Below are 24,803 nucleotides of genomic sequence, written 5' to 3' on the forward strand. Positions count from 1 at the left end.
AATGGGAAATAATCTGAGGAAAGCGAGAACACTGCAGCCACCCACGTGGTCCCTGTTGCCACATGTACATTTTACAAGTTCAGTATCACATGCTTTTGAAGAATGTCAGTTCTTGTAAAGTCATACTATCATTATTGTTCAAAGCTGCCGGTGGCCGATTAAAAATGATGTAGTTTGGAGTACCTACTTTCAGTTTCAAATATATTTGTACAAAACTGACAACTTGGCTGTTGCCCTGTCTAGTAAACAATGAACAGTAGTGAATTTCAGGGGCCAACTACGTAGAACTAATTCCTCTTTGTTTTACATAAACCCGACTTTAACTTTCAAATATCCACGAAAGTTTCAAACCATGAATAGCAGCCTATATAAAGAGCAATGAATAATATTTTTTATTTATAATTTAAAAAAAAAAAGTTTATATGGTGTCTTTCAAAACGTTGCGTTAAAACTGTTTTTGTTGTGCCTCCTCCTAGATGTGTTCTAGTCTGGTTGAATGCAAGATCGTTAGATGGCAGCAGTAACAAGCTTGCTGCACGACCAGTCGGTTTCTATTTCCCGCCCATGCGCTGATTCAGAGGAGGATCTACTCCCCCTCCGTTCATTTACTCGCTTTAAAACTCTGGTTCTTTCTCTGGCCGCTAGTGCGCTGTTGTCTGTGTGTGTTAACTGCAGTAGAGGAGGAATGGAGTGCCTTTCCTCTACACAGACAATCTCGCATCTTTCTTACAGTTTTCTACAGCACATGAGCGCGCGTCGTTTAAAACTCGATCATCCAAGTTCTTCTTATAGCTGTGAACTTAAAAATTATCGAATCTTCCTCGAATTTCAAGGCACATATTTTATTTGGTATTTACTTTCAAAAGAAGAAAAATGTTAGGAGGACGTTCCTCCCTTCCCTCCCCGAGGAACCCCCACTGGTTAATATGTGATGTAGTTAAAATATATTATCCTTTGCCACTAAAATGTTATATGCTTTAGCTTACTCTGTATGCACTTTACTAATTTGTTTAGAAATGTCACTTGTGCCCCTTTGCTTCTGACCCCTTCAATTGATTTCATCATCAACTCTAATTTGTCATTTGCGTTTTATTTAAAGGAGAGGAAGCAGTAGCATTCCAAGTTACAGGAGCCTACTGAGAGATGTAACATTATTTTGAGAGTATTTCTTAGATTAAGTTTAAAGTATTTCAAACATACAGGTTGTTTCATCACAAGCCCGACAAGCTTTGACAGCGTGTTCGGATTTTCATTCAAAGCAAGAGTTTATAATACACAACGGACCGATTCAACTTCCTTTCGAAGATATGAATTTAAATGTAATTACACCACAGTTATCGTACAAAGACGCAGAACCCTGGTTGATTTCTGTGAGGTTCGTCAGTTGTCTATTTGTCTATTTCTGTTAAGCGCCGACAGAGGGTGTATTAATGTAACTAACATCATTGTAATAGACCAGGAAGCCACCGGCGTAGCTCTGTCGGGTAAGGCGCTTGCCAGCCGATCCGGAGTTGCTTTCGGGCACGGGATCGATTCCCGCTTGGGCTGATTACTGGTTGGGTTTTTTCCGAGGATTTCCCCAACCGTAAGGCAAATGTCAGGTAATCTATGGTGAATCCTCGGCCTCATCTCGCCTAATACCATCTCGCGATCACCAATCCCATCGACGCTAAATAACCTTGTAGTTGATACAGCGCCGTTAAATAACCAAGAAAAAAATATATTCCGGGATAACTAGAAACCTACAAAACGGCCCAGCCCATGGGCTGCTACTGCACTGGACTTCACAGTCTCGCACGGAACAAGGCCGTGACGTTACCGCATTGGCCGGACAGGCTGCTTGCGTAACGGTTTAGTGCGGTGAGCTGGTATCAAGGCATCGAGATCAAGTCTCCTCTTCTATCAACTGACTTACAGATTTGATTTTATGCCGACTAATCCTATTAAACGTTGTTTTTTACCTACTTCATTGACTTCAAGAAGCCTGAGTAAAGAAACGTAAAGAAGATCATAGTGTTGGAACTTTTCTACTTGTCCATTTGTTTCTAAAGGCAAAATTCATTTTTTATTCCTTCACAGCAACAGCCAGCTCATCTTGCACTATAAGCATTCTTATAAGCAATTTTGAAATACTTTAAACAGGTTTTAACTGAAATGAGAATTAATTACTTTATGTAATTGATAACAGGCAGGGTTTGGAATTGAACGGGCTACATCAGCTTCTTGTCTATGCAGATGACGTGAATATGTTAGGAGAAAATACACAAACGCTTAGGGAAAACACGGAAATTTTACTTGAAGCAAGTAAAGCGATCGGTTTGGAAGTAAATCCCGAAAAGACAAAGTATATGATTATGTCTCGTGACGGTAATATTGTACGAAATGGAAATATAAATATTGGAGATTTATCCTTCGAAGAGGTGGAAAAATTCAAATATCTTGGAGCAACAGTAACAAATGTAAATGACACTCGGGAGGAAATTAAACGCAGAATAAATATGGGAAATGCCTGTTATTATTCGGTTGAGAAGCTCTTATCATCCAGTCTGCTGTCCAAAAATCTGAAAGTTAGAATTTATAAAACAGTTATATTACCGGTTGTTCTATATGGCTGTGAAACTTGGACTCTCACTCTGAGAGAGGAACATAGGTTAAGGGTGTTTGAGAATAAGGTGCTTAGGAAAATATTTGGGGCTAAGAGGGATGAAGTTACAGGAGAATGGAGAAAGTTACACAACACAGAACTGCACGCATTGTATTCTTCACCTGACATAATTAGGAACTTGAAATCCAGACGTTTGAGATGGGCAGGGCATGTAGCACGTATGGGCGAATCCAGAAATGCATATAGAGTGTTAGTTGGGAGACCGGAGGGAAAAAGACCTTTAGGGAGGCCGAGACGTAGATGGGAGGATAATGGATTTGAGGGAGGTGGGGTATGATGATAGAGACTGGATTAATCTTGCACAGGATAGGGACCGCTGGCGGGCTTATGTGAGGGCGGCAATGAACCTTCGGGTTCCTTAAAAGCCATTTGTAAGTAAGTAATTTAAAGTGTTTAAATCGCTGTCATGCTTTACATTTATATAAACTTCTATTGAGTTTACGATGTTTTACTGTAATGAAGCTCTTCTCTGTTGTTTAAATTCTATTTATAATGCAGCAAATTGTAGCCCGCTGCTTGTCTTAGCTGTCTACTCTTCTCCCCTGACGTGCTGTCAGAATCCATATTCCTGATTCATAAGTTGAACTATTAGCAAGATGTATGGTAAAAGATGAGACGAAATTGGATGAAAAACGGATCCTTCACTAGCTAGATCCATTATCCGTATAACCAGTCAGTGTAGAAGGAATAGTCTGTTATTTTCTATGTTTCAAGAGAAGGACCCAAATGTTTTGTAAACCCAAATGCGTAGATTTTTATCTCCTCGTTAAGTACAGTATAATCTACTAGTTGCGTATCCCTAACAATCCCTTTAAAACTACAAAAATAGTGAATCACCTTGCGTAGACTTGACGTTACAGTTTTCTTCCCTACAGCCAAAGTCCTCGAGGCAATCCTGGTTGACGATAGAATCCTGAGCGGAAAAGAGTTCAACTTCCATCCAATAAGATGTTAAGCCCTTAAGTTTAATACAGTACATTTACCGGATGTAATAATCCCCACGTTTATTATATATTAAAATAAAACAAAATTTAATTTTTATCCGGACAATACATTATTTCTATTGCAATTCTTTATCATACAACTGGACACAGTTACGCAATAATAGACCAAGCGCCAAAAACCTGTTTCGAAATATTGGGCATTGAAATAAATCTGTTTTTTTATAAAAAAAATTTTATCCAAGAAGCATTATAACAATCATACTATTACAAAAAAATAGCAGAAATAATACCAAAAATGGCTAACCGATTTTTAACAAGAGACCAGCAGTTGAATTAATATTTAAAAGCAAAATAAATAAACTAATTTTATGCAATAAACGAATTTTTGCTTATAAATACCAGCAAAATTCAGATATAGCATTCTTGATTTTTTTTTCCGAATTTACCACCACCACCACCACCATCTCGCTAACACCAAATCTATCGACGCTAAATAATCTCGTAGTCGATAGGCTACAGAGTAGTTAAATAACCAAGTAAATAAAATAAGAACAATAATAATATATGAAGAGTCCACTGCAAGAATGATGGATGTCACTTTCTTGTCGAAAATGAACCAAGGCTGTCAATACATAGCGTAAGACATATAGAATGTGCATAGAGATTTATTTGGCATTAACACTGATAGTCATTGTCCAGTAATGATCGGAAAATCACAGTTAAGCTTTGATCGCTAAGCATTTCAAACTTTCAATTGCTTCTCCTCCAGAATGTATTCCAACTAGCATCCATCATTCTTGCAGTGGACTCTTCATATGTATTTCACGATCAGAAATAATTCTGGTAGGTCTGTATTAAATTAATAATATTATCAAAGGTACAGCATAGTACCGAGTAAATATTTGATGATGATGATAATGGTAATGATTGTGATGGTGATTATGATTATGTGTGTATCCAATGCCTACCCACTTCACTTGCGTTATTCGGCTTACGCATACTGCGGATAGATGGCAAAACTGTGACTCATTTTCTAGTTGTACATCACTTCGACGGGTGACACTGTACAGTCATGCCAAAAAACCGGACCGACCCTTGTAGCTGATTTCAGAGCCTTGTTCACTCCAGAGCACGATAGACTGGTAACTAAGACTTTCGTGGTTCGAATCCTGCCCGGGAAGGAAACTTTTTTTTGTTCCATATTCAAATTTATTCCCAATACTTTTCGATTGCTGATAAAATTCATATTCTGGAAATAATATGTTAATTAAGTATTGGGAATAAATTTGAATAAGGAACGAAAAAATTTTTCCTTCTCAGACAGGAATGAAACTATGAAAGTCTTAGTTACCAGTCTATCGTGCTCTGGAGTGAACAAGCTCTGAAATCAGCTACAAGGGTCGGTCCGGTTTTTTTGCCACTACTGTACATGTATAGTATCTGTGGAGATTTATGTCGTGTACTAGGGTAAGTGTAGTGTCTGAAATGAGTGGTGATGATGATGATGATGATGATGAAGGGAGAATGGGAAACCCGGTGCCGGCACGTAGCCTACTCCTGTCGAATAGCACCAAGAGGGCCGCCAGGCTTAACGTCCCCATCCGACAGACGAATCACTATCAACAGTGACATATGCTTTCTCTTCATATGCACTGCGGAGAGATTTGGGATCTAACCCAGGCATATTGGTGCACAATATAGTGATTAGAAGTTGTGCACCGCCATCTCTCCTAGTCCCGAGGTAGAAATTTTACATGACAATTTCTGACCCCGCTGGGAATCGAACCCGGGCCGGCTAGTCTGGAGGCAGACACGCTACCACAGAGCTAACTCGTCGGACATAATTACAATTATTACTCTCATCATTATGGATATCATGTTTTTTAACTTCGAAATGCCCTGTGAAGAGAATTTTCTATTTTTTTTTTTTCCAAATTCATGTTTGAGAAACAGACGTGACATAAAATAAAATATATAAACAGATAAATTGAAGCTATAATAATATCTGGAATAACAAATCAATAAATGACTAAACATATGCATACGTGTATAAAGCATATGGAATGTATAATTCTCGTGTTTAGCGATGAAATCTCTTTCCTGTAGTAAAAGTTTGCAAATAGCTTCTTCCTTTATGTTACAATTTATGAGAAGTTTCCTCCAAATAAACTTAGAGGGCTTTACGACGTAGAGGAATGTTGTACGCGGAACATACAATCCGTGACCGGCCAGAAGATTGTCGCATTTCCCATATTTTACATGTGCATAAACACGAGCGAGTGAAAACTATTTTAGCAAAATGCGATCGTAAACCTTGTCTCAGAGAGTAACACATCTGATTCCCTGTATCTGCAGCGTATGTTTATGTTGGTCTTTATTTATTCAAGAAATCTACTAGCAAGTCTTCTTTCTTCTTTTGTATTTACACAAGACACTACCTACATATCACTTGATACATTTTGATTCAATACATATTTTCCTCCTCAGAATCGTGTTTGCTTCTCATTTTATGAAAATTTTCTATCCCCACAGCAAACTTGATTCTCATTACCCATAAACTTCCACCACTTGCAGCTGCACTCAACTAATTTTCAACATGCTGGGCAAATTTTACGCCCACCCTTACATTTTCTCGTTATTTATAGGACAAGTTAATGTCGTTTTTAAACGTGCAGATTATTCAACTTTCGCAAAATATTGTCATCATCATAATTGAGGTGGTGACAGGAATGGTTTCGGTAGACAGAGCTAGTTAATTTACTTAATTTTCACACACTGACCGGTATAAAAAAACTTGTCTCGTGTATGATAAACATCCAGAATGGATTCCGAGATCGTTAAAATTCTTCCTCACTTTTTCCTAAATAAAATATTGGGTGCTATTATATTACAACACGTACCATCTTATATGTTTTAGGCAGTAATTAAAATTGCCGTTTTACTAGGCTTAAATTTGTCAAATTATCCGCGATTAGGCCTACAGTCTCACAAACTCGTTTCTTTTACAAAGTCCTCAGTCCTAGCTATGGAATCTACTGGGTGAATAGATTGTAAAGAAACCGCAATGAGGCAACCTGGCGCTCGGCCGAGTCGTAGACACTGATTACGCAGAGCGCGCATTCAATTCAATTCAATTTATTAAGCCATTAAACATACAGTCACAGGCTTTGTCACAAATACTGAAGGAAAAAACATACATTTGAAAAAATATATATAATTGGAAACAGTAAAGTTTAATTAGAATGAAAACACAAAACATTTTGAAACTCTAAAAATTAAGAAAACACTTGAGTCTTAATGTATTATTTGTAACTAAATGTAAATAACTTTATTTATTAAAAACAATTTCATAAGAATTTATTGTTAAGAGACTCATCTACAGAGTAGAAAGGATTAATTAAAAGCCAATTATAAAATATAGTTTTGGAGTTATTGGTTGGTAACTTATAATATTGACTGGGAAGCTTATTATATGATTTCGTCCCCACGACAGAAAAATTTGTACTAGTTTTATGTAATCTACAGTATGGAATATTAATTTGTTCACTATTTGTTCTAATTTCATGATCATGTATATTGTCTACTAATGAGTAATTGTCTATGTTATGTCGAGTGTAAATGACTAGGTCGTATATATATTTAATATCTGTGATTTTTTTTAAGTGGTCGACAATGTTCAAGATAGTTTGATTGACATAGAATTCTTATGGCTTTCTTTTGCAAAATCAAGACACTCCCAATTTTGCTACAATTTTCCCAGAAAATTAAAGCATACCGTACTATCGACTTCAAAGAGCCACTTGCTGTTTCACCTTAATGCGGCTTGCACTGAGACATGCATGGATTATTATCGGTGATACACATCGCAGTGTTTTCAGTTCGACCCACCACAAAATATTAATCTAAAATATCACTAAATTCAAGTAGCTACAACATTATTTACTCATTTAAATTAAGTTAAGGAGACGTTGAAATTATCTTCCTTCTTCCAAATATTTTTTCAAACTTGTTTAAGAGTGACGCAACACTCAATGCAATTTCCGTTGAGAAGAGTCGATGTTTTCCGGCGATATTTATTATTTCTTCCAGGATATGTGGATATTTTTATATAGTTTTTGTTTGAGAGTTACTCAAAAATAAAAGTCGTAACTGGTTAGGTTGATGAATAGAAAGACCCATAAAATTCCTTTAGTAATTCTGTCCTCGAATACTTTATGAAGTTCATTGATGAAACAGTCGGCAGTATGTGCTGTTGCAGAGTTCCTTTTTCAAAAGTGGAAAACACACTCCCTTTTCGTAAATTCACAAAAAAACGGAAGAAAATGAGGTTGCGTTTCAAGGAAGTCCAATGATAGCACCTGTAGTTTTGGGCAATAACATACTCATGAAAAAACCAAGCCTGGTCCGAAAACATGAAATTCTGATCCAATTTGCAGTAATTCATTCCGTTTAAAATCCATTCACAAGAAAATTCATGACTGCTTACGTCAGCTGTGCTCAATTTTTTAGTTACATCTTGCACTGTGTTTCCGATAACCCGCCAAGCATGGTGACGTACGGCCATCTGGCAGAATTTGTATGTAACCAGTAGTGGCTGGTGCAAACCAAAGGTATCATCTTAGACACAAATAATGATCAGCAGCCATAGGATAAGTCCCCTTTGGAAAATTTCGTGTGCCTTGGTGAGAGTATAATTTTACACATGAACGAATGTATTATGCGGCGGGAGAGCTCCAGTACTTTTTTGTCATTGTTTGAAATGACTCTTATTGTAAGAACACGTAACTGTTACCTCGAAACCCAGAGTTCACGTGGCGGTTTGGTAAAAGAGTGTGTGCGAGTGCAAGACTCCGCTATATTTTTCTTTTGTTTTGTTTCTTTGTTGTCATTTCTGTTTACAAATCAAGCATTTTATAAATAATCTGTAACAAAGATATATTCAAGGGGTAAATTAAATACTTAAGAGAAATTCAGGCTACAGGAGATCGCTCATTTTTTGTGTCGAAGAGTGTACAGCTGTCAGAAGAAAAAGTGGCCGCTCTCTAGAAACAGAGTTCCCTTCGGGCATCTCCGCTACAATTCGGAGACAGGCGATATTACATGTTGTTGGACCACGTTGCCTGACATCTACAGTTATAATTAAAGTATTCTCCGTGTTATTATTGTAGCGTAATGGTAGCGTTACGGGCTGCCGTTCGAGAGCTCATGCGTTCAAACACAATCTACTGCATTTTATATGTTTTATCTTTTTAAGAGAGAGCGAAAATATAATTGCTTCTGTCTCTTTTATGATCATTGCAATCTCAGACAAATACTGTATCTGTGAGTAGCTGGGAATTGAATCGAAAGTATTCTATTTTAACAGTTTTGAAATATTTCAATTGCATTCTCTATAGAATTCCTCGTATCTATTTCACAGTGCTCCCTCTCATGTCATTTGTTGTGAGTCTTCATTCATTTTAATGTATAGTATCCCTGCAACATGTATACTAGATGGTTTCATAATTGCATGTATTTGTTGTACGGAAGTAAAAGTTTCCATTTGCAAACCGTATAATATTAAGATGGGAATTTGTTATTCATGAGCAGATGATCTGCGTTACTTGTGTAACAAGTGGAAGCGAAGTCAACAAGTGACAACACTACTGGTGTTTTGCTTCACTTTCGCCCAGTCTCTTATGAGCTGAGTCTTTATCGTACAGATTACTTTTTGTTGCAGTTCTCGAGGACTTCTATACAAATGGAAAAGAGTATCGCAAGAGTGTTTCTTATTGTTGCCTTTAGACACTGTTTCTTTCAAATTAAAGAAACAACTTTTCACTTCCAGTACCTAAGTTAAAAGGCATGTATTTTGCTTTCTTCACTCGAACATTATTTCTACAGAATATACGCACACAATATTAAACAAGAGCATTGAACGCTATTGAGTTTCATGCTACAGTAAAACCTGTCTATGACGGAACATGAATGTTCCGTAGAACATTTTCTATTTTGGTGGGTTTCCTTCCTATAAACTGTTGATTAAATGTTCATGTAATTTAAGGAATATGCAAAGACAACTAAGCCACACATAAAAATGCATTTTTAGGGGTAATGCCTATTAAGAAGACATACCAGAACTCATCTCATCCTGATTCTTAACGCACCTTATTTTCACGACGTTGTAAAAGTATCACCTAGTGTTTTCTTGGTAAATCTTATTTTAAATGAAACTAACAGTCTGCACACTTAAAATTAGCACCCACCTACGCTTCACTACACCATTTCAATAAAATTATACTGACGTACTGAGTCTATGGGACAAATATGTATTTTCGCAATGACTTTTCAGCAGTTGTGCAATTAGCTTAAAAATTAATTTCCGTCTTATTCAAGCAAGAACCAAAAAATGGTTCTTTAAAATTATTCCGTTTCCGCGTTACGGAAGTTTCAGGCTTATAGAAGTCGCTTTCATCTACGTATAAAATCGACCCGTTCTGAGACTTTCTTCCCGTATCGACAGGTTTCCTTCTTCAGGTTTCTTTCCAAATAATCACTTAACGTTCTTCAAAATGGAAATGTGTTTTGCCTTCTGGAACGAATGACTGTAGTTCAATTATTCTCGTAAACAGTACCGAATAAAATAGTTTGCTAGATCTTCGATTTGAAGCACGTCTCCATTTTCTCACATATACTGATTCACGTTTATTATACTTCGGAGTTTTCGAACGCCTCATTACATGAATTGTGCAACAGGCTGACAAGTAAGAATCAGTATTCCTCTTGAAACGCAGTTTTTTTCCTTTAAGGATAATAAAATATTATGTTTAAATTTACGTTAGAAAGTTACTGGTAAAATAAAGGGAAAATATATATTTATGAGAAAGTACACAGAAATATTACGTTGTTCAAATAAAACCCTACCGTCGCAAATAGCAGAAAGAAAAACATTAAAAACTTACTGATTAATACTTGTTACTTTGTTAACAAAGGTCTTCCACTGCGGCACCAGGTGACGGCTACCGGCTTCGTAGAATTCTTGTGGCCTGAAAATAAACCATTGTTTAACATAATTTTGCACCGCTTCATCTCATGGAAATACAGAGGGTGCCAAAAAAATGTATACACTCTTTAATAGCTTGTAACTAACTCACTTTTTTTTTAATTTTTCAAGTGTGACTGCTTAAAACAATGGCTGAAGTCAGACTAAACTTTGAGGAAAGAAAATTCATTCTAAAGTGCTACTGGAAGACTGAGAACATAAGTGAAGTGCAAAGACTGTTTAGAATGGAGTTTCAACGAGATTCACCAACGCGACTCACAACTGCTCGTTTGCGAGATAAGTTTGAAGATGAAGGAGCTGTTCAGAATATCCATAAGAACATTTCAAGAAGACCACGAACATCCACCAGCACCACAAGAGAAAGAGAAGTCATCGAAAGGTTTCAGCAACCTCCTAGAAAAACTGTTCGGCAAGCGGCTCGTGAGACAGGACTTTCAAAATCGAGTGTCCATCGCGTTTTGAAGCGTGCTCAATGGAAACGTTTCATTAGTCCACGCTCTCAATGAAGATGAGCATGACCGAAGAATTGAATTTTGTGAGTGGTACCAAGCAAAATGTACGTATGACAGTCAATTTCCATACAAGATTGTTTGGAGTGATCAGTCGCGTTTAAGTTAAATGGCTCAATTAATCGTCACAATTGCACCTACTGGGCATCTAACAATCCTCATGTGACAGTGGAACACCATGTGAACTTACCAGGAGTTACAGTGTGGTGTGGTTTGTCAGCATTTGGTTTAATTGGACCTTTCTTTTTTGATGGTACCGTGACTGGTGCAATTTACCTCAACTTGCTAAAGTAATCCTCCATGCCATGCATCGAAGAGATGTTTAGGAATGAAGAATGGTACTTCCAGCAGGATGGAGCACCTCCCCACTACCATGCGACTTGAGGGCCTATCTTAACGGCCACCTGCAGAACAGATGGATAGGACGAAGAGGTAATAACGAGTACTCCCCTTGCTTACTGGATTTGACTGCGATGGATTGTTTTCTGTGGGGAAATATCAAGCACATGTTTATAGCACAAAACCAGTCGATGAGTTGAGAGCAGCCATTGAAAGAGAATGTGCCCAAATACCAATCGAAATGATTAGGAACGTTTTGGATTCCATTGGTCAACGTTATCAGCTGTGCCTGACCACAATGGTCAACAATTTGAACACTTTCAATAAATGACTGGTTTCTACATTAGTTCATATTATTTTTAATTTTGAAAATTTTCTGTATCACAATAATTCTTAACGTAGTAATCTTTGAAAGATTGTATACATTTTTTGGCACCCTCTGTATTTACTTTTTATTTATTTTTTGGTTTTTATTCAAATCTCCCAAAACATGTAAATCGCTTGGAGATTAGTCTGGACTGTAAGGGGTTGTGGTAAAATTTTGCAGAAAAACATTTCCAACTCGTTTCTTGTTCTGATTGTGTTAACTCGAGCATTGTCGAGGATTAGAATCATTCTTGTCACAAGACCTGGGCCTGTATTCTTGTCATTTCTTTTAAGATGCCCGAGATTGTTGATCATTCATCCACGATCCAGAACGTTTGTAACTAACATTGGGCCTGGGTAATTTATTAAAAAACTATAACATACAGTATATTTCCCTGCATTTCCTTGCAACTTGAGCTATTTAAGACGAGGAGACCCTGTGTGTTTCTGCTCCATGCTAGACGGACGGGAGTGTGAGTCAAAATGACAGAATAGAACTCGCAAACTACTCTTTGAGATATTTCAAACAAAAATGTTTAATACAATAATTTTTCTCGTTTTTGCTTACTTTCCGAGGTAAAATATTTCTTTATACCAATCATTACACATCGTGTATTGAGAAAGCTATTAATTTAATTTTCAAACTGTTCAGTCAATTTAAGAGAGAAGAATATTATAATAATAAATGGTTGAAATAATTTCACTTTTGTCCTTTACATGTGAAAAAAATTTGATGCTAACAAATGTAACGCTGTAAAATTACTTTGCGGAACGGAAAGTTATATGCGTTCGGCTCAAATTTCTGCACATTTAAAGGACAAACTAAAATTCTTTCAATAGTTTATTATCATAATACACTGCTCTCTTAAACTGATTGAGCATATAGGGAATTAGATCAATGGCTTTCCCAGAATACGATATGAAATACTCCATATAAAACAATTTTTACCTCGAAAAGGAAATAAAAACGAGAAACATTTTATTGAACTATTTGTTTGAAATATCTCATAGAATAACCCCGAAATTAATGACACTACCTACGGTTATCTTATATACAGGTTAAGAGACATGTGTCATTAATTTAACTGATGATTATTCATGTCATAAGGGAGAAAAAATGTCCTCACAATTTTTTTTCTAATTGCAATATTTAACTAATTACTAAAGTTTACAATATTAGCTGTTTTGCAACGTTGCTGGATGGGGGAGGGGGTTTACAAGTACACAGTACAGCTCAAGCGGGTAGAGATATACCGGTACAAAACAGATGCTTTGTTCTAATGCAGGGACAATAATTGTTTTTTACATAAAACGAGCAGAAAGTACAAACTTTCAATCTCATTAATAAAACATTATGTTAAATTTATATTTTATTTAACAATATTGCTCCATTTTTACTTGTACGTCTCAAAAATAAACAACAATGGTTTATTGAACAAAATCACACGAACTTCTTCTCTAGAGCAAAATCTTAATCCTTCCCGCTTCCGTAAAACAGTATCGTTTTTAAAGAAATTTCTCGTTGTGTGATTTCCGAACAAGGATAAGAGACTCCCAGTTTATAATAATAGTTGAGAAACTGCTACAAAATTTCGCCGATTAGGTAACCTTCTTTGCGGAAAATTCGACGGTACATCCTTCTTGCTGAACTTGAATTACGAAGGTTTTTTTCCATTAATTAGTAACATATGATATTCCTGAATTGTGAATGACATTGTAAGTTGTTTATCGAATTTCTGTACTGAACTGCCATCCGCTCGGCAGGAGACCTATGGACAGGGAGCTTCAATTCAGCTGATCTATAGGTCTGTGCAGACTACTGCCAGGAGCATGAATCCTGCTAAACATATTGCTACGTCTGTCACTACAGAATATTAACAATTTTAAGCATGGATTATTACTTAATTTCACGAAAACGTAACAGAACATAAAAATATGTATTTAAACTAAAATTAACTCTTCGCTAGACATACCTACTGATGTAATTGTTTTCGTAATTTTACTCACGATATAAGTAGTATAAGGCAAATAAAATAAGGAAATAAGTATTTTTTCTGGGAGAACTATAAAGTTTTGACCCTATGTTGTATGTACATTTTTTTATCTTGTAGACCGTCCCCGATGACTATGAAAAGGGTGGCACCTTACACTCTGTATATCTCGAGGAGCTATCTCCTTTTTGTAACGAAACGATTGAGAGCTCAGCTCCAATTCTACTGCAACTTACTACCAAATGCTCGGAATCACATCGTTCTTGCACTAAAAGATCGGACATATTTTTTTTTCAACTTATGACACAAGCAAAACTTTAATTTGACCAAAAAGTGGAGCCACCCCCTTGTTGCAGGAAGCTCTCCAATTTCTCTACTCAAAGAAGTCACGCTGAGAATCTTATCGCTCTTAAAATTCAACGTTATCGAAAGTACCAGAGTCCACACCTGTGGAGTAACGGTCAGCGCGTCTGGCCGCGAAACCAGGCGGCCCGGGTTCGAATCCCGGTCGGGGCAATTTACCTGGTTGAGGTTTTTCCGGGGTTTTCCCTCAACCCAATACGAGCAAATGCTGGGTAACTTTCGGTGCTGGACCCTGGTCTCATGTCACCGGCATTATCACCTTCATTTCATTCAGACGCTAAATAACCGAGATGTTGTCGTAAAATTACCCAATAAAGTAAAAATAAAGAATTACCAGAGCCTTAGAATACCTTGAATATGACAGCCGAGTTAACCACACGACAACAGAGTATGCTGGCAGCAAAACTACTATTGGCTTTATCTGGCCATAAGCACCACATTTAGCGGAAAATTGCTGATGTTAGCAACTCTGCCTCGGACCACTTCGGAACCGCTCGATACAGCATATGATCTGCGACAATGAGCACAACCGTGACATTACGTAAACACCATAAACTTATCAGTTATCGCTAACACATTAAAGACATCGATCTTTGCAGCGATGTGCATCTGAGTTTGATGTGCAATTTGCACGTCATCAAGCTGTAAGAAGTCAAGAACTATTTTACCTACTACAAAATAATGTTTAAAGTACTAAACTATGTAAATTAAGGATGTGTTTACAATGCTGAATATTTTCCCAGTGCTATAATCTAGAACAGGCGTCTCCAAAAGCGTGCTCGCGAGTAAGCCCCTGAACGGAACCGAAGCCAATTCGTAATGAGCGCGCTCCGCCTCACCCATCCCCACCTGTACTGTACTCAATGTTCAAGAGTAAACGAAGAGCAGTGTTGGACTGCCATTATCATTGTGTTGATCGGAGTGTTCCACCGTTTCACAATGTCATCTAATTATGGACGTAGTACATTCAAGGATGAATGAGAAGAGAAATACTGTACATATATTTTTTGTGTTAGTGGGGAGAATATGAAATGCTTAATTTGTTCGAAAATTTTTAAGGGTTTGTTAAAATTCAACATGCGACGACACTACTCAACTCTTCACAAACAATATCATACAATTACAGGCATGTTGGACACGTGAAAAGAATTTATTTTGGGGCTATCTGTATGACTGTTTGTTATACATAATAATCAGTATATTACAATACGTTTACACTCAGTTCTGCGTGACTAACATATAGTTTTTCGTTTAATTTTAGGTGAAGTACGTAGGCCTACAAATATTTTAATAAATATAAGATAAGAAAATACAAACACAAATCACACATGTGTCCTCAGTCTTAAACAATAAAACCTTTTTGCTAGCTATGTTCTAGCTTGGAATATTGGAAAATCAATGAAGCCCTTTACAGAAGCAACATTTGTAAAATCGTGCATACAAGACGTTACTAAAATACTGTATCCAGAACAAAGTCAAAGTTTAAGAAAATTAAATTGTTTCCAATTACAGTTCAGAGAAGGAATTTCATGGTTGTAAATGTAATTGAATCTGAAGTCAAAACCGCAATTACTCACTTGCATTGTACGAAAGCACAGAAAGAAATGACAAAGCTCACCTATCCATCTTCATCAGAGGAATTAATGAAAATTTTACTGTGTCTGAATGTCTTCTAGATGTAATTACAAAATACAACTGGAGAAGATCTTTTCCAGGCACTGAAAGGCACCATAGAACAGAAAAGGTTGAATTTGCAATGGCTTGTGTCAATAGCAACAGACGGGGCTCCAGCTTCATAGTATGTCAAAATAATGTACAAACGTATATTTCTTATTATTTTGATGTTATTATTTGTAAATATAAGCACACCGTTGCCGCGATCCCCCACTGATCGCTTCCATCTGTTGAGGTACGAGTCTCTCCCTCTTCTCTAGCCTTACAGCACACTGTGTTCGGCGGGCAGCATCAGAGCACGAACGCTTTTTGGAGACCTCAGATCTAGAAGTTAAATTTTACAGTGTACACACAAAACTTCAACAATCTTCTCCTTCACTCAAGGCCTCTGACGTTTCTTGATGGATTGGAGGGTATCCATATTTTATCCATCACCTTTGAAATTATGAATAACGCAGAGATAAAACAAAATACAAAGTTCGGTAATTATTAACATGTTACACGTTCAAAAAGGGGAGAATATAGCTATATATAGTTTCGAGGAGGATAGAGGAGATTCATTATTTTCTCATAAGTACTCAAGTATGCCTCTCATCCTTCATATTCTCTTGACAGAATAGGTAATATTTCGCCATTATAAGCACAACAGAGACAGGCAAAACCTCATTCAAGCCTACCCATAACTGTTTACCTTCGTGAGTGAGCTTACGCACGGTATCGCTCGCCTGCCGTCAACCTTCCCTCATAAGCAGGCAGTGTGGTTGCATGTGACTCCCAAATAGTCCTGATAGTGACCCGAAATGACTGTTTTGTTCCGCCGACCTGCGCCAGACTGTGCTGGTTTCAGGTGCAGGATAAATATCAAACAAATCTCATTCAAACCCGACAGGAAGTATACAGATATAGACAAACTATTGAAAAAAATTAATTTATCATCTTCTGAAACGTAATAAATACAAAGAAAACTATTTGTCGGCATAATATCCATTAAATGCTAACAGTTGTTATAAATTACACTTTCCTTTTCATCATAGTAATATAAATGTAATGCAAACTCTTCAAATCTTAAGCTTCATAAATAAAAAGAAATCTATCCCTCAGAAGTTAAATAGCAAATCAATATTCCGAAGAACGAAAAACTTGTTTACATTTTACAGATATTCATGAGGCTTTTAATTGTTGATTAGGAAAAAGGTAAAATGGAATTTTTTCCTATAATAATTGTTGTTGATATTTACAGTAATTGTTACCAAAGTATTTTCAACATCTTTCCTTTCCTTTCCTTTCCTTTCCTTTCCCTGTTGTTTCCTTTCCCTTCTCTTCCTTTCCAACCTCTTTCTCTTTTCTTTTCCTTTTCCTTTCCTTTCATTCCACTTTCCTTTCTTTCTCCTTCCCTTCCTCTTTCCTTTCCCCTTTCATTTCCTCTCTCTTTTCGTTTTCTTTTCTCTCCCCTTACCTTTCCTTTCCCCATTTCTTTTCTTTCCTCTTTCCCTTCCTTTTCCCTTTCCCTTCCCTTCCCTTCCCCTCCTCTCGTCTCCTTTCCTTTCCTTTTTTTTAACTAATCACAAGTTAAGAAATGTTACTATTTTGTTGAGTCAGATGCACTTTGCAGGAAAATTAAATGTATAATATCTATCTTATTATTTTATGAAATTCTGTATGTAATAAATTTTAAAACTATGTTCCTTTAATTAAGAATTTTCTGCTGTATTTTACCAGAAAATACAGATTTTTGAAGTGACTAAAAATAAAGCAATGCCTGAAAAATGTAAGCGTGTGTTAGAGAATAATCCTGGCAATAAAGAAATGGTCCAAATTGCTGACATTCTCAGTGAAAAATGTGAACCATTGAAATTTGAAACATTTCTGCTTACAAGTATGCACTGTCACCTCATGTGATGTCGAGAAATCTTTCTCGGCCTTTGAAATAATTCCGAGAGATAAAAGGAGAAGTTTCACAGTAGAGAATCTGGAGAAATCGTTGCTTGTTTACTGCCATAATAAATTACGTGAAAAGCAAAGAAAGTTAAAAAAAAGTTGGAAAGTTGGAGATGTATGGCTATGTAAAATGAGTAATATATTTACAGAAAAACAAATTTAATAAAATGATGATAGCTTGATGACAATTATTACGAATAGGCTTACTTTAAGTTATTTGCATTCATATCTTATTATTAAAACAAATCTCTAAAGTGTACTTTTATTGCATATTTTTCAATTTTTAGCGCATATTTCAACAGTTTTTACTGCACAGTTTCGTGCACGTTTTCAGGATTTTTAGTGCATAAAGTTCCATGGTCTAGAGATCAGATTATATATAGGAGTGGCAAAAAAAACCGGACCGACCTTTGTAGCTGATTTCAGAGCCTTGTTCACTCCAGAGCACGATAGATTAGTAACCAAGACTTCCGTGGTTCGAATCCTGCCTGGGAAGGAATTTTTTTTTGTTCCTTATTCAAATTTATTCCCAATACTTTTCGATTGCAGCGATATTTGACTACTCCATTAAATTATTATTCCCAGAACATGAATTTTACCAGCAATCCAAAGGTATTGGGAATAAATTTGAATAAGGAACAAAAAAATGTTTCCTTCTCAGACAGGATTGGAACCACGAAAGTCTTAGTTACCAGTCTATCGTGCTCTGGAGTGAACAAGGCTCTGAAATCAGCTACAAGGATCGGTCCGGTTTTTTTTGCCACTACTGTGAAAAACAATTAATGATAATCGCAATCACAATAATATAGAGACAGCTATGGAGGTACTACACACCGCATTAAAAGTCAACAATTGAACATATCGTCGGTTTCTTGGTAAAAGTGACCAAGTCACATTCCAAGGCTTCCAAGCATTATGAAAATTTAAGGCATAATTTTATATTAAAAACTAATAATATAGCACATTTACCTTCAAAACAATTTATTACTAACATCTAAAGAAGTACAGTTATATTTGGATGGATCATTAAACCTTTAAATGCCTTTTCCCAACAATTTTGCATTTTGGACTTGGTCACTTTTACCAAGAAACCGACGATATTATAACAATACGAAATATATAAACACACAGGAATATAACATCAACACATTACTCGATTACAATTACATTATTTGACATTATAACTAGACCTAGGAAGTTGGACCCAAAACTGTTAAGTTGTGTGAGCTTGGACTATATCTCTACAGAGTGAAAAGTTATAGAGCGTCTCTCGGTGTCAGTGAAGCAGAACGACTAACATGTACAGCCGGGTGGTAACCAAACATGTGCTCCAATCGTCCACAGCCTTAGAACAAGAAAATAATATAAAAAACAATAATTTGTAATTATAAAGTTCGTAACTCTCAATCTACATCAATTTACCTATACATATAAAAATAACATACAAAGTATACAATTATGATTCTAGCCTCATTACAACAAATAATAATGAACTTTTTCATTTTATCAAAAGAAATAGGCCTACTCCTTTTAGATTCACAAAAAAAAACTTTTTTAACGACGCTCGCAACTGCAGAGGTTATATCAGCGTCGCTGGCATGTAAAAGAACTCCTACGGGATAAAATTCCGACACACGGGCGACGCTGATGTAACCTCGGCAGTTGCGAGCGTCGTTAAATAAACCATAATTTAATTTTCTGTATTCTAGTCTATTGTACCTCACTGGCCTCAATTGGCGTTTCTTCACATAATTTAGAGCAGGGTTGGACAGAATTATGCACTTTGTGCTTGCACGGTGTACTACGAGAGAATTGTGCTTCTAGAGTGCACGAAAACCGGTTTATTCAAGTTGCGGTACGTACTGTATGTTTCAAAAGAAAATGTTATTATTTCTACCAAACTAAATAAGAACACAAAGTAATGAAACACTTCCTTAAACACAAAACAAAACATATCTGTTGCACATTAATTCATATTACTCAATTTCTCAAGATTTGGAGAAACTGTATTAGCACAAGCTATGTGAAGAACTGCCGTTAAAACTCCATCATTTTTTGTTTGAGATTTGTTTATTTTCGTAATAGAAAATAACTGTTCACATCTATAAATGGAACCAAATAAACACAAAACTTTCTTACACAGCTTATGCAGATTGGGAAAGCGTCCTCTTGGGAATCCGTCATAAAAGTGCGTAAGACTCGACCTTGAATCATATTTCGCTTGCATCTCTCGACCACATCGCAGGTCAATCAATTCACACTATAATGAAGGGGGGACGTTATCAATAATCAGTTGGAGTCGGAGCATGTAGCAAAAATACGCAAATCCATTTCCAGGCAATCTAAATCGTGAAACGTTGATGTAAATTCCTCTAATAGACCGGATAGAATACATGCGTACATTTCGAAATTTTCATTGTTCAAAATTCTATGCGCTTAGATAAGAATGAGAAATGATATATTTCGCCCTTTTGCATTTGACGTATCCATAACAGCAATTTCTCCTTAAAAACTGCAATTCTATCAGTAAATTGTGTATTAAGAATTTCTTTTCCTTGAAGTCCTAAATTTAGCTCATTTAAACGCTGTGTAAGATCTGTTATAGCTGCTAGCGCACTGCAGCGCTCGCACTTGGAATCCCCCGAGCGCACGGAGGGCAAATGCACTCAAACGCCCATCGCTGATTTAGAGGGTGGCATTAGACATCAAAATGGTTAAGAGTCAAAGTAATCACCAGGCTTCGAGACTTTGGACCCGATAAAATAAGTTTACTATGCATGCACTATAGGTTGTTGACTCGCTGCAGGTAGATAGAGATGTGCTGAGGTAACAACGTTGCTATTTAGAGTAGAGTACGGTAGTATGGGGAAACACATATGTACATTCTGAAAGTAAATATACATTACACAATGACACTGTCAAAAGAATTTGAAAAGCATTTATTCTCCTGTCTTTTATAAGCATTTGTGTTTAATTATACACAGTGTTAATGGTGGAAATAAGCATGTAGCAATTTTAATTTTTTCATTTATCCTATTGGTCGTCCTTAGGAAGTGCAGTTACAGTACCGAATTGCAATGTACCTACTACAAGATACATTCTCAGTGTCTCAAACGTAAATCTTTTTCGGTTATCTGCCAAAGTTTGTACTGTAGAAAGCTGCGCTCTACGTCGCATGACGTGACAGGAGGAAACGAAAAAACCTAACATCATTGCAGTCTCTAAGAGAGAGTCCTTTATTCTCGGGTGACTCTATGTCCACTAATTTTCTGTTTATGTTACACAATGTTCCATATCCGTTATTTTTACATAAAATTGATTTCCACTTCTCTTTTACACGTTCAGTAACCGGTGTACTTGATGTCTCATTAATTCTCTGCATCATTTTCTAAATTAATTTGAGGGCTTCCGGCATCTCTTGCTCTGACTTTTCTAACCGTGTAATAGTTTGAGACACAGTTTGTATGAAAACCAAATTATTCGTCAGAACCTTCAAATCCAGAGCGTTATCCTTTGCTTTACCACTATACTCAGTACGCAGTTATGCGGATTTCCCACTGAACTGCTCTAGTGGGTCCGAAGTCTCGAAGCCTGGTAATCATAGTTCAAAAAGAAATTATATAGTACAGTTAAGTTTCGTATTGGCTTGTATCCCAAATAAATCAAACTTAACTGCTGTTTTACTAAAATATTTACGAAATTCGTGTAGGCCTAATTGGTTACAACAGAGTTCATCTCATGTACTGGTAATGAATACTGTAGTCCACATAATATCAGCTGAAGAATCAACTTTCCATTTCACATTTCACTGTAGATATGACGATTTTACAGATATTATTAGCGTTGATGAAACCAAAATAAGCCTTCTGACATTTAAACATTTGGCATGTGTTTACTACGTATGATAAGAGACGTGAGAAAAATATGTCTGACTACTGGATTATAATACAACGGAATATTTTGTGTTCTAACAGGAGACCTACCCCATAGTGTACAGCAACAATGTGACCAACGTGACCCTGCACTACTGCAACGAGACAGAGCAAAGCGGCAACTTTGCGATCTACCAGCTGCTGGTATTGTTTTGCGCTCCTGGAACTTTGATGGTTGTCTGCTACACCTACGTTATCCGGGAACTGTGGCGCAGCACCAGGAATATGCAGATGCTCACCAACAGCGTGAGGTAATGACATGTATTCTATTTTCTAAATAAATTTGACATTAGATCAAACGGGGGGTCCGGTTCAAAATCTGCGTAATGCAGTCTTTTTATGAAATTGAATAATATACCAAATCAGGTATTCTGGGACACACTCTGCTAAATGAAGTAACTTACTTAAGTTATAGCTTTTAAGGACCTCGCAGGTTCATTGCCGCCCTCACATAAGCCCGCCATCGGTCCCTATCCAGTGCAAGATTAATCCAGTCTCTATCATCATATCCCACCTACCTCAAATCCATTTTAATATTATCCTCCCATCTACGTCTCGGTCTCCCCAAAGGTCTTTTTCCCTCCGGTCTCCTAACTAACACTCTATATCCATTTATGGATTCGCCCATACGTGCTACATGCCCTGCCCATCTCAAACGTCTGTATTTAATGTTCCTAATTATGTCAGGTGAAGAATACAATGCATGTAATTCTGCGTTGTGTAACTTTCTCCATTCTCCTGTAACTTCATCTCTCTTAGCCCCAAATATTTTCCTAAGAACATTATTCTCAAACACTCTTAATTTCTGTTCCTCTCTCAAAGTGAGAGTCCAAGTTTCACAACCATACAGAACCGATAATATAACTGTTTTATAAATTCTAACTTTCTCAACCGACTAATAACACGCATTTCCCATATTTATTCTGCGTTCAATTTCATCCCAAGTGTCATTTATATTTGTTACTGTTGCTCCAAGATATTTGAATTTTTCCACCTCTACGAAAGATAAATCTCTAATTTTTATATTTCCATTTTGTACAATATTCTGGTAACGAGACATAATCATATATTTCGTCTTTTCGGGGTTTACTTCCAAACCTATCGCTTTACTTGCTTCAAGTGAAATTTCTCTGTTTTCCCTGATCGTTTGTGGATTTTCTCCTAACATATTCACGCCATCCGCATAGACAAGAAGCTGATGTAACCTGTTCAATTCCAAACCCTCTGTCTTATCCTGAACTTTCCTAATGGCATGTTCTAGAGCGAAGCTAAAAAGTAAAGGTGATAGCGCATCTCCTTGCTTTAACCCGCAGTGAATTGGAAAAGCATCAGACAGAAGCTGGCCTATGCGGACTCTGCTGTAAGTTTCATTGAGACATTTTAAGTAATCGAACTAGTTTCTTGGGAATACCAAATTCAATAAGAATGTTATATAAAACTTTCCTCTTAACCGAGTCATATGTCTTTTTTGAAATCTATGAATAATTAATGTACTGTACCCTTATACTCCCATTTTTTTTCAGTATCTGTCGAATACAAAGCTATGGGTTTAAAATTGTAATATATTCCCATATAAAAGCGTATAAAATTAAGGCTCCGCTGAAAAACCTACTCAATGCATGAAGTCAGTAGTGATGTTCCTACAATGACAAAATAACAAGAATGTGTGTTTTAAGGTCGTTAGAGACGCGCATGCTTTCGCTTAGTAATATGACTTTCTACAGTGTTATTAATCGATCAAGAAAAAAATATTTTGTTCTAACTAAAGCAAACAGTTTAGACGTACTCATTTCAACATTGGATTTATTTTATTCACTCATTTTATTTATTTATTTATTCTGAAACATAGTTTACATGTACTCATTTCTACATTGGATTTATTTCTTCATTTATTTATTTATTCATTTATTCATTTACTCATTCATTGATTTATTTATTCATTTATTCATTCATTGATTCATTTATTCATTTATTTATTCATTCATTTATTCGCTCATTTATTTATTCATTCATTTATTCACTCATTTATTTATTTATTTATTTATTTATTTATTTATTTATTCATTCATTCATTTCTTCATTCATTTAATCGTATATTTATTTATATATTTGTATATTTATTTACTTATTTAAATTATTCATTTATTTATTTACTTAATTATTTAAATTATTTATCTATTTATTTATTTATTTATTTATTTATTCATCTATTCATTCATTCATTCATTTATTTATTCTGAAACAGTTTACGCGTACTCATTTCAACATTGGATTTATTTTTAATTATTTATTAATTCTGAAACATGGTTTACGCGTACTCATTTAAACATTGGGTTGGTTTATTCATGCATTCGCTTGCTCGCTTGCTCGCTTGCTCGCTTGCTGTTAACATTTATCAGCACCATATTAGGTCAGGAGTATAACAACACAACTATTACATCGCGTTTCCACTGGGATACGCCACTGCACAGCTTTGGACTCGCCTTGTAAACAATCAAACCCGGAAATGACAAACTATGCCTGACCTTGCTGTTTTAGATGTGAAGTTGCTGTTTAAATATGTTCGTTCCACCCCTTTTCCCCATCGCTGACATAGATTACTTCCGACCAGCCCAATTAAACAGAGGTTAAGAGAGGATCGGAATTCGAACTGGGACAATAAATACGTGACAGGTGATGGACAATTTGTTCAATCAGCAATTGTTGTGGAATGTAACTATCATAACAAGATCGTTGACCAAGTACGTGTAGACAACGGAGAATTAGCTGAATTGCAGATCGCACTGGAGGAAGCGAGACGGAACCAGGAAATGCTGAGATCAAGAATACAAAAGAAGAAAACATACGTGAAGGAATCAGATAAGAGCGGCTTAAGTACCACAAGTGCAATGAAGTTTAACGGCACGAGTAACAATTCAAGTGATTCGGGAAGTGATTTAACTAGAATAATGGGAAGGAAGGTCAGTGCCGAGAGGAGAAGTGAAATTTTTTCTGTGAGTGCAAGAGCTGAAATGGGGAGAAGTGAAGAGAAGAAAAATAG

General features: G+C 36.3%; 1 protein-coding gene across 1 annotated transcript in view; it reads left to right on the plus strand.

Moving 5' to 3' along the window:
* The window catches only part of LOC138707752 (allatostatin-A receptor-like), an 882,364-nt gene that overhangs the window by 788,261 nt on the left and 69,300 nt on the right, over positions 1 to 24,803 (plus strand). The window contains exon 6 of the mRNA XM_069837618.1: positions 21,806 to 22,014. Coding sequence (XP_069693719.1) covers positions 21,806 to 22,014 — 209 coding nt within the window. The remainder of the gene's footprint in view (positions 1 to 21,805; positions 22,015 to 24,803) is intronic.

Source organism: Periplaneta americana, chromosome 10, assembly GCF_040183065.1.
Source record: "Periplaneta americana isolate PAMFEO1 chromosome 10, P.americana_PAMFEO1_priV1, whole genome shotgun sequence".
Taxonomy (NCBI): Eukaryota; Metazoa; Arthropoda; class Insecta; order Blattodea; family Blattidae; genus Periplaneta; species Periplaneta americana.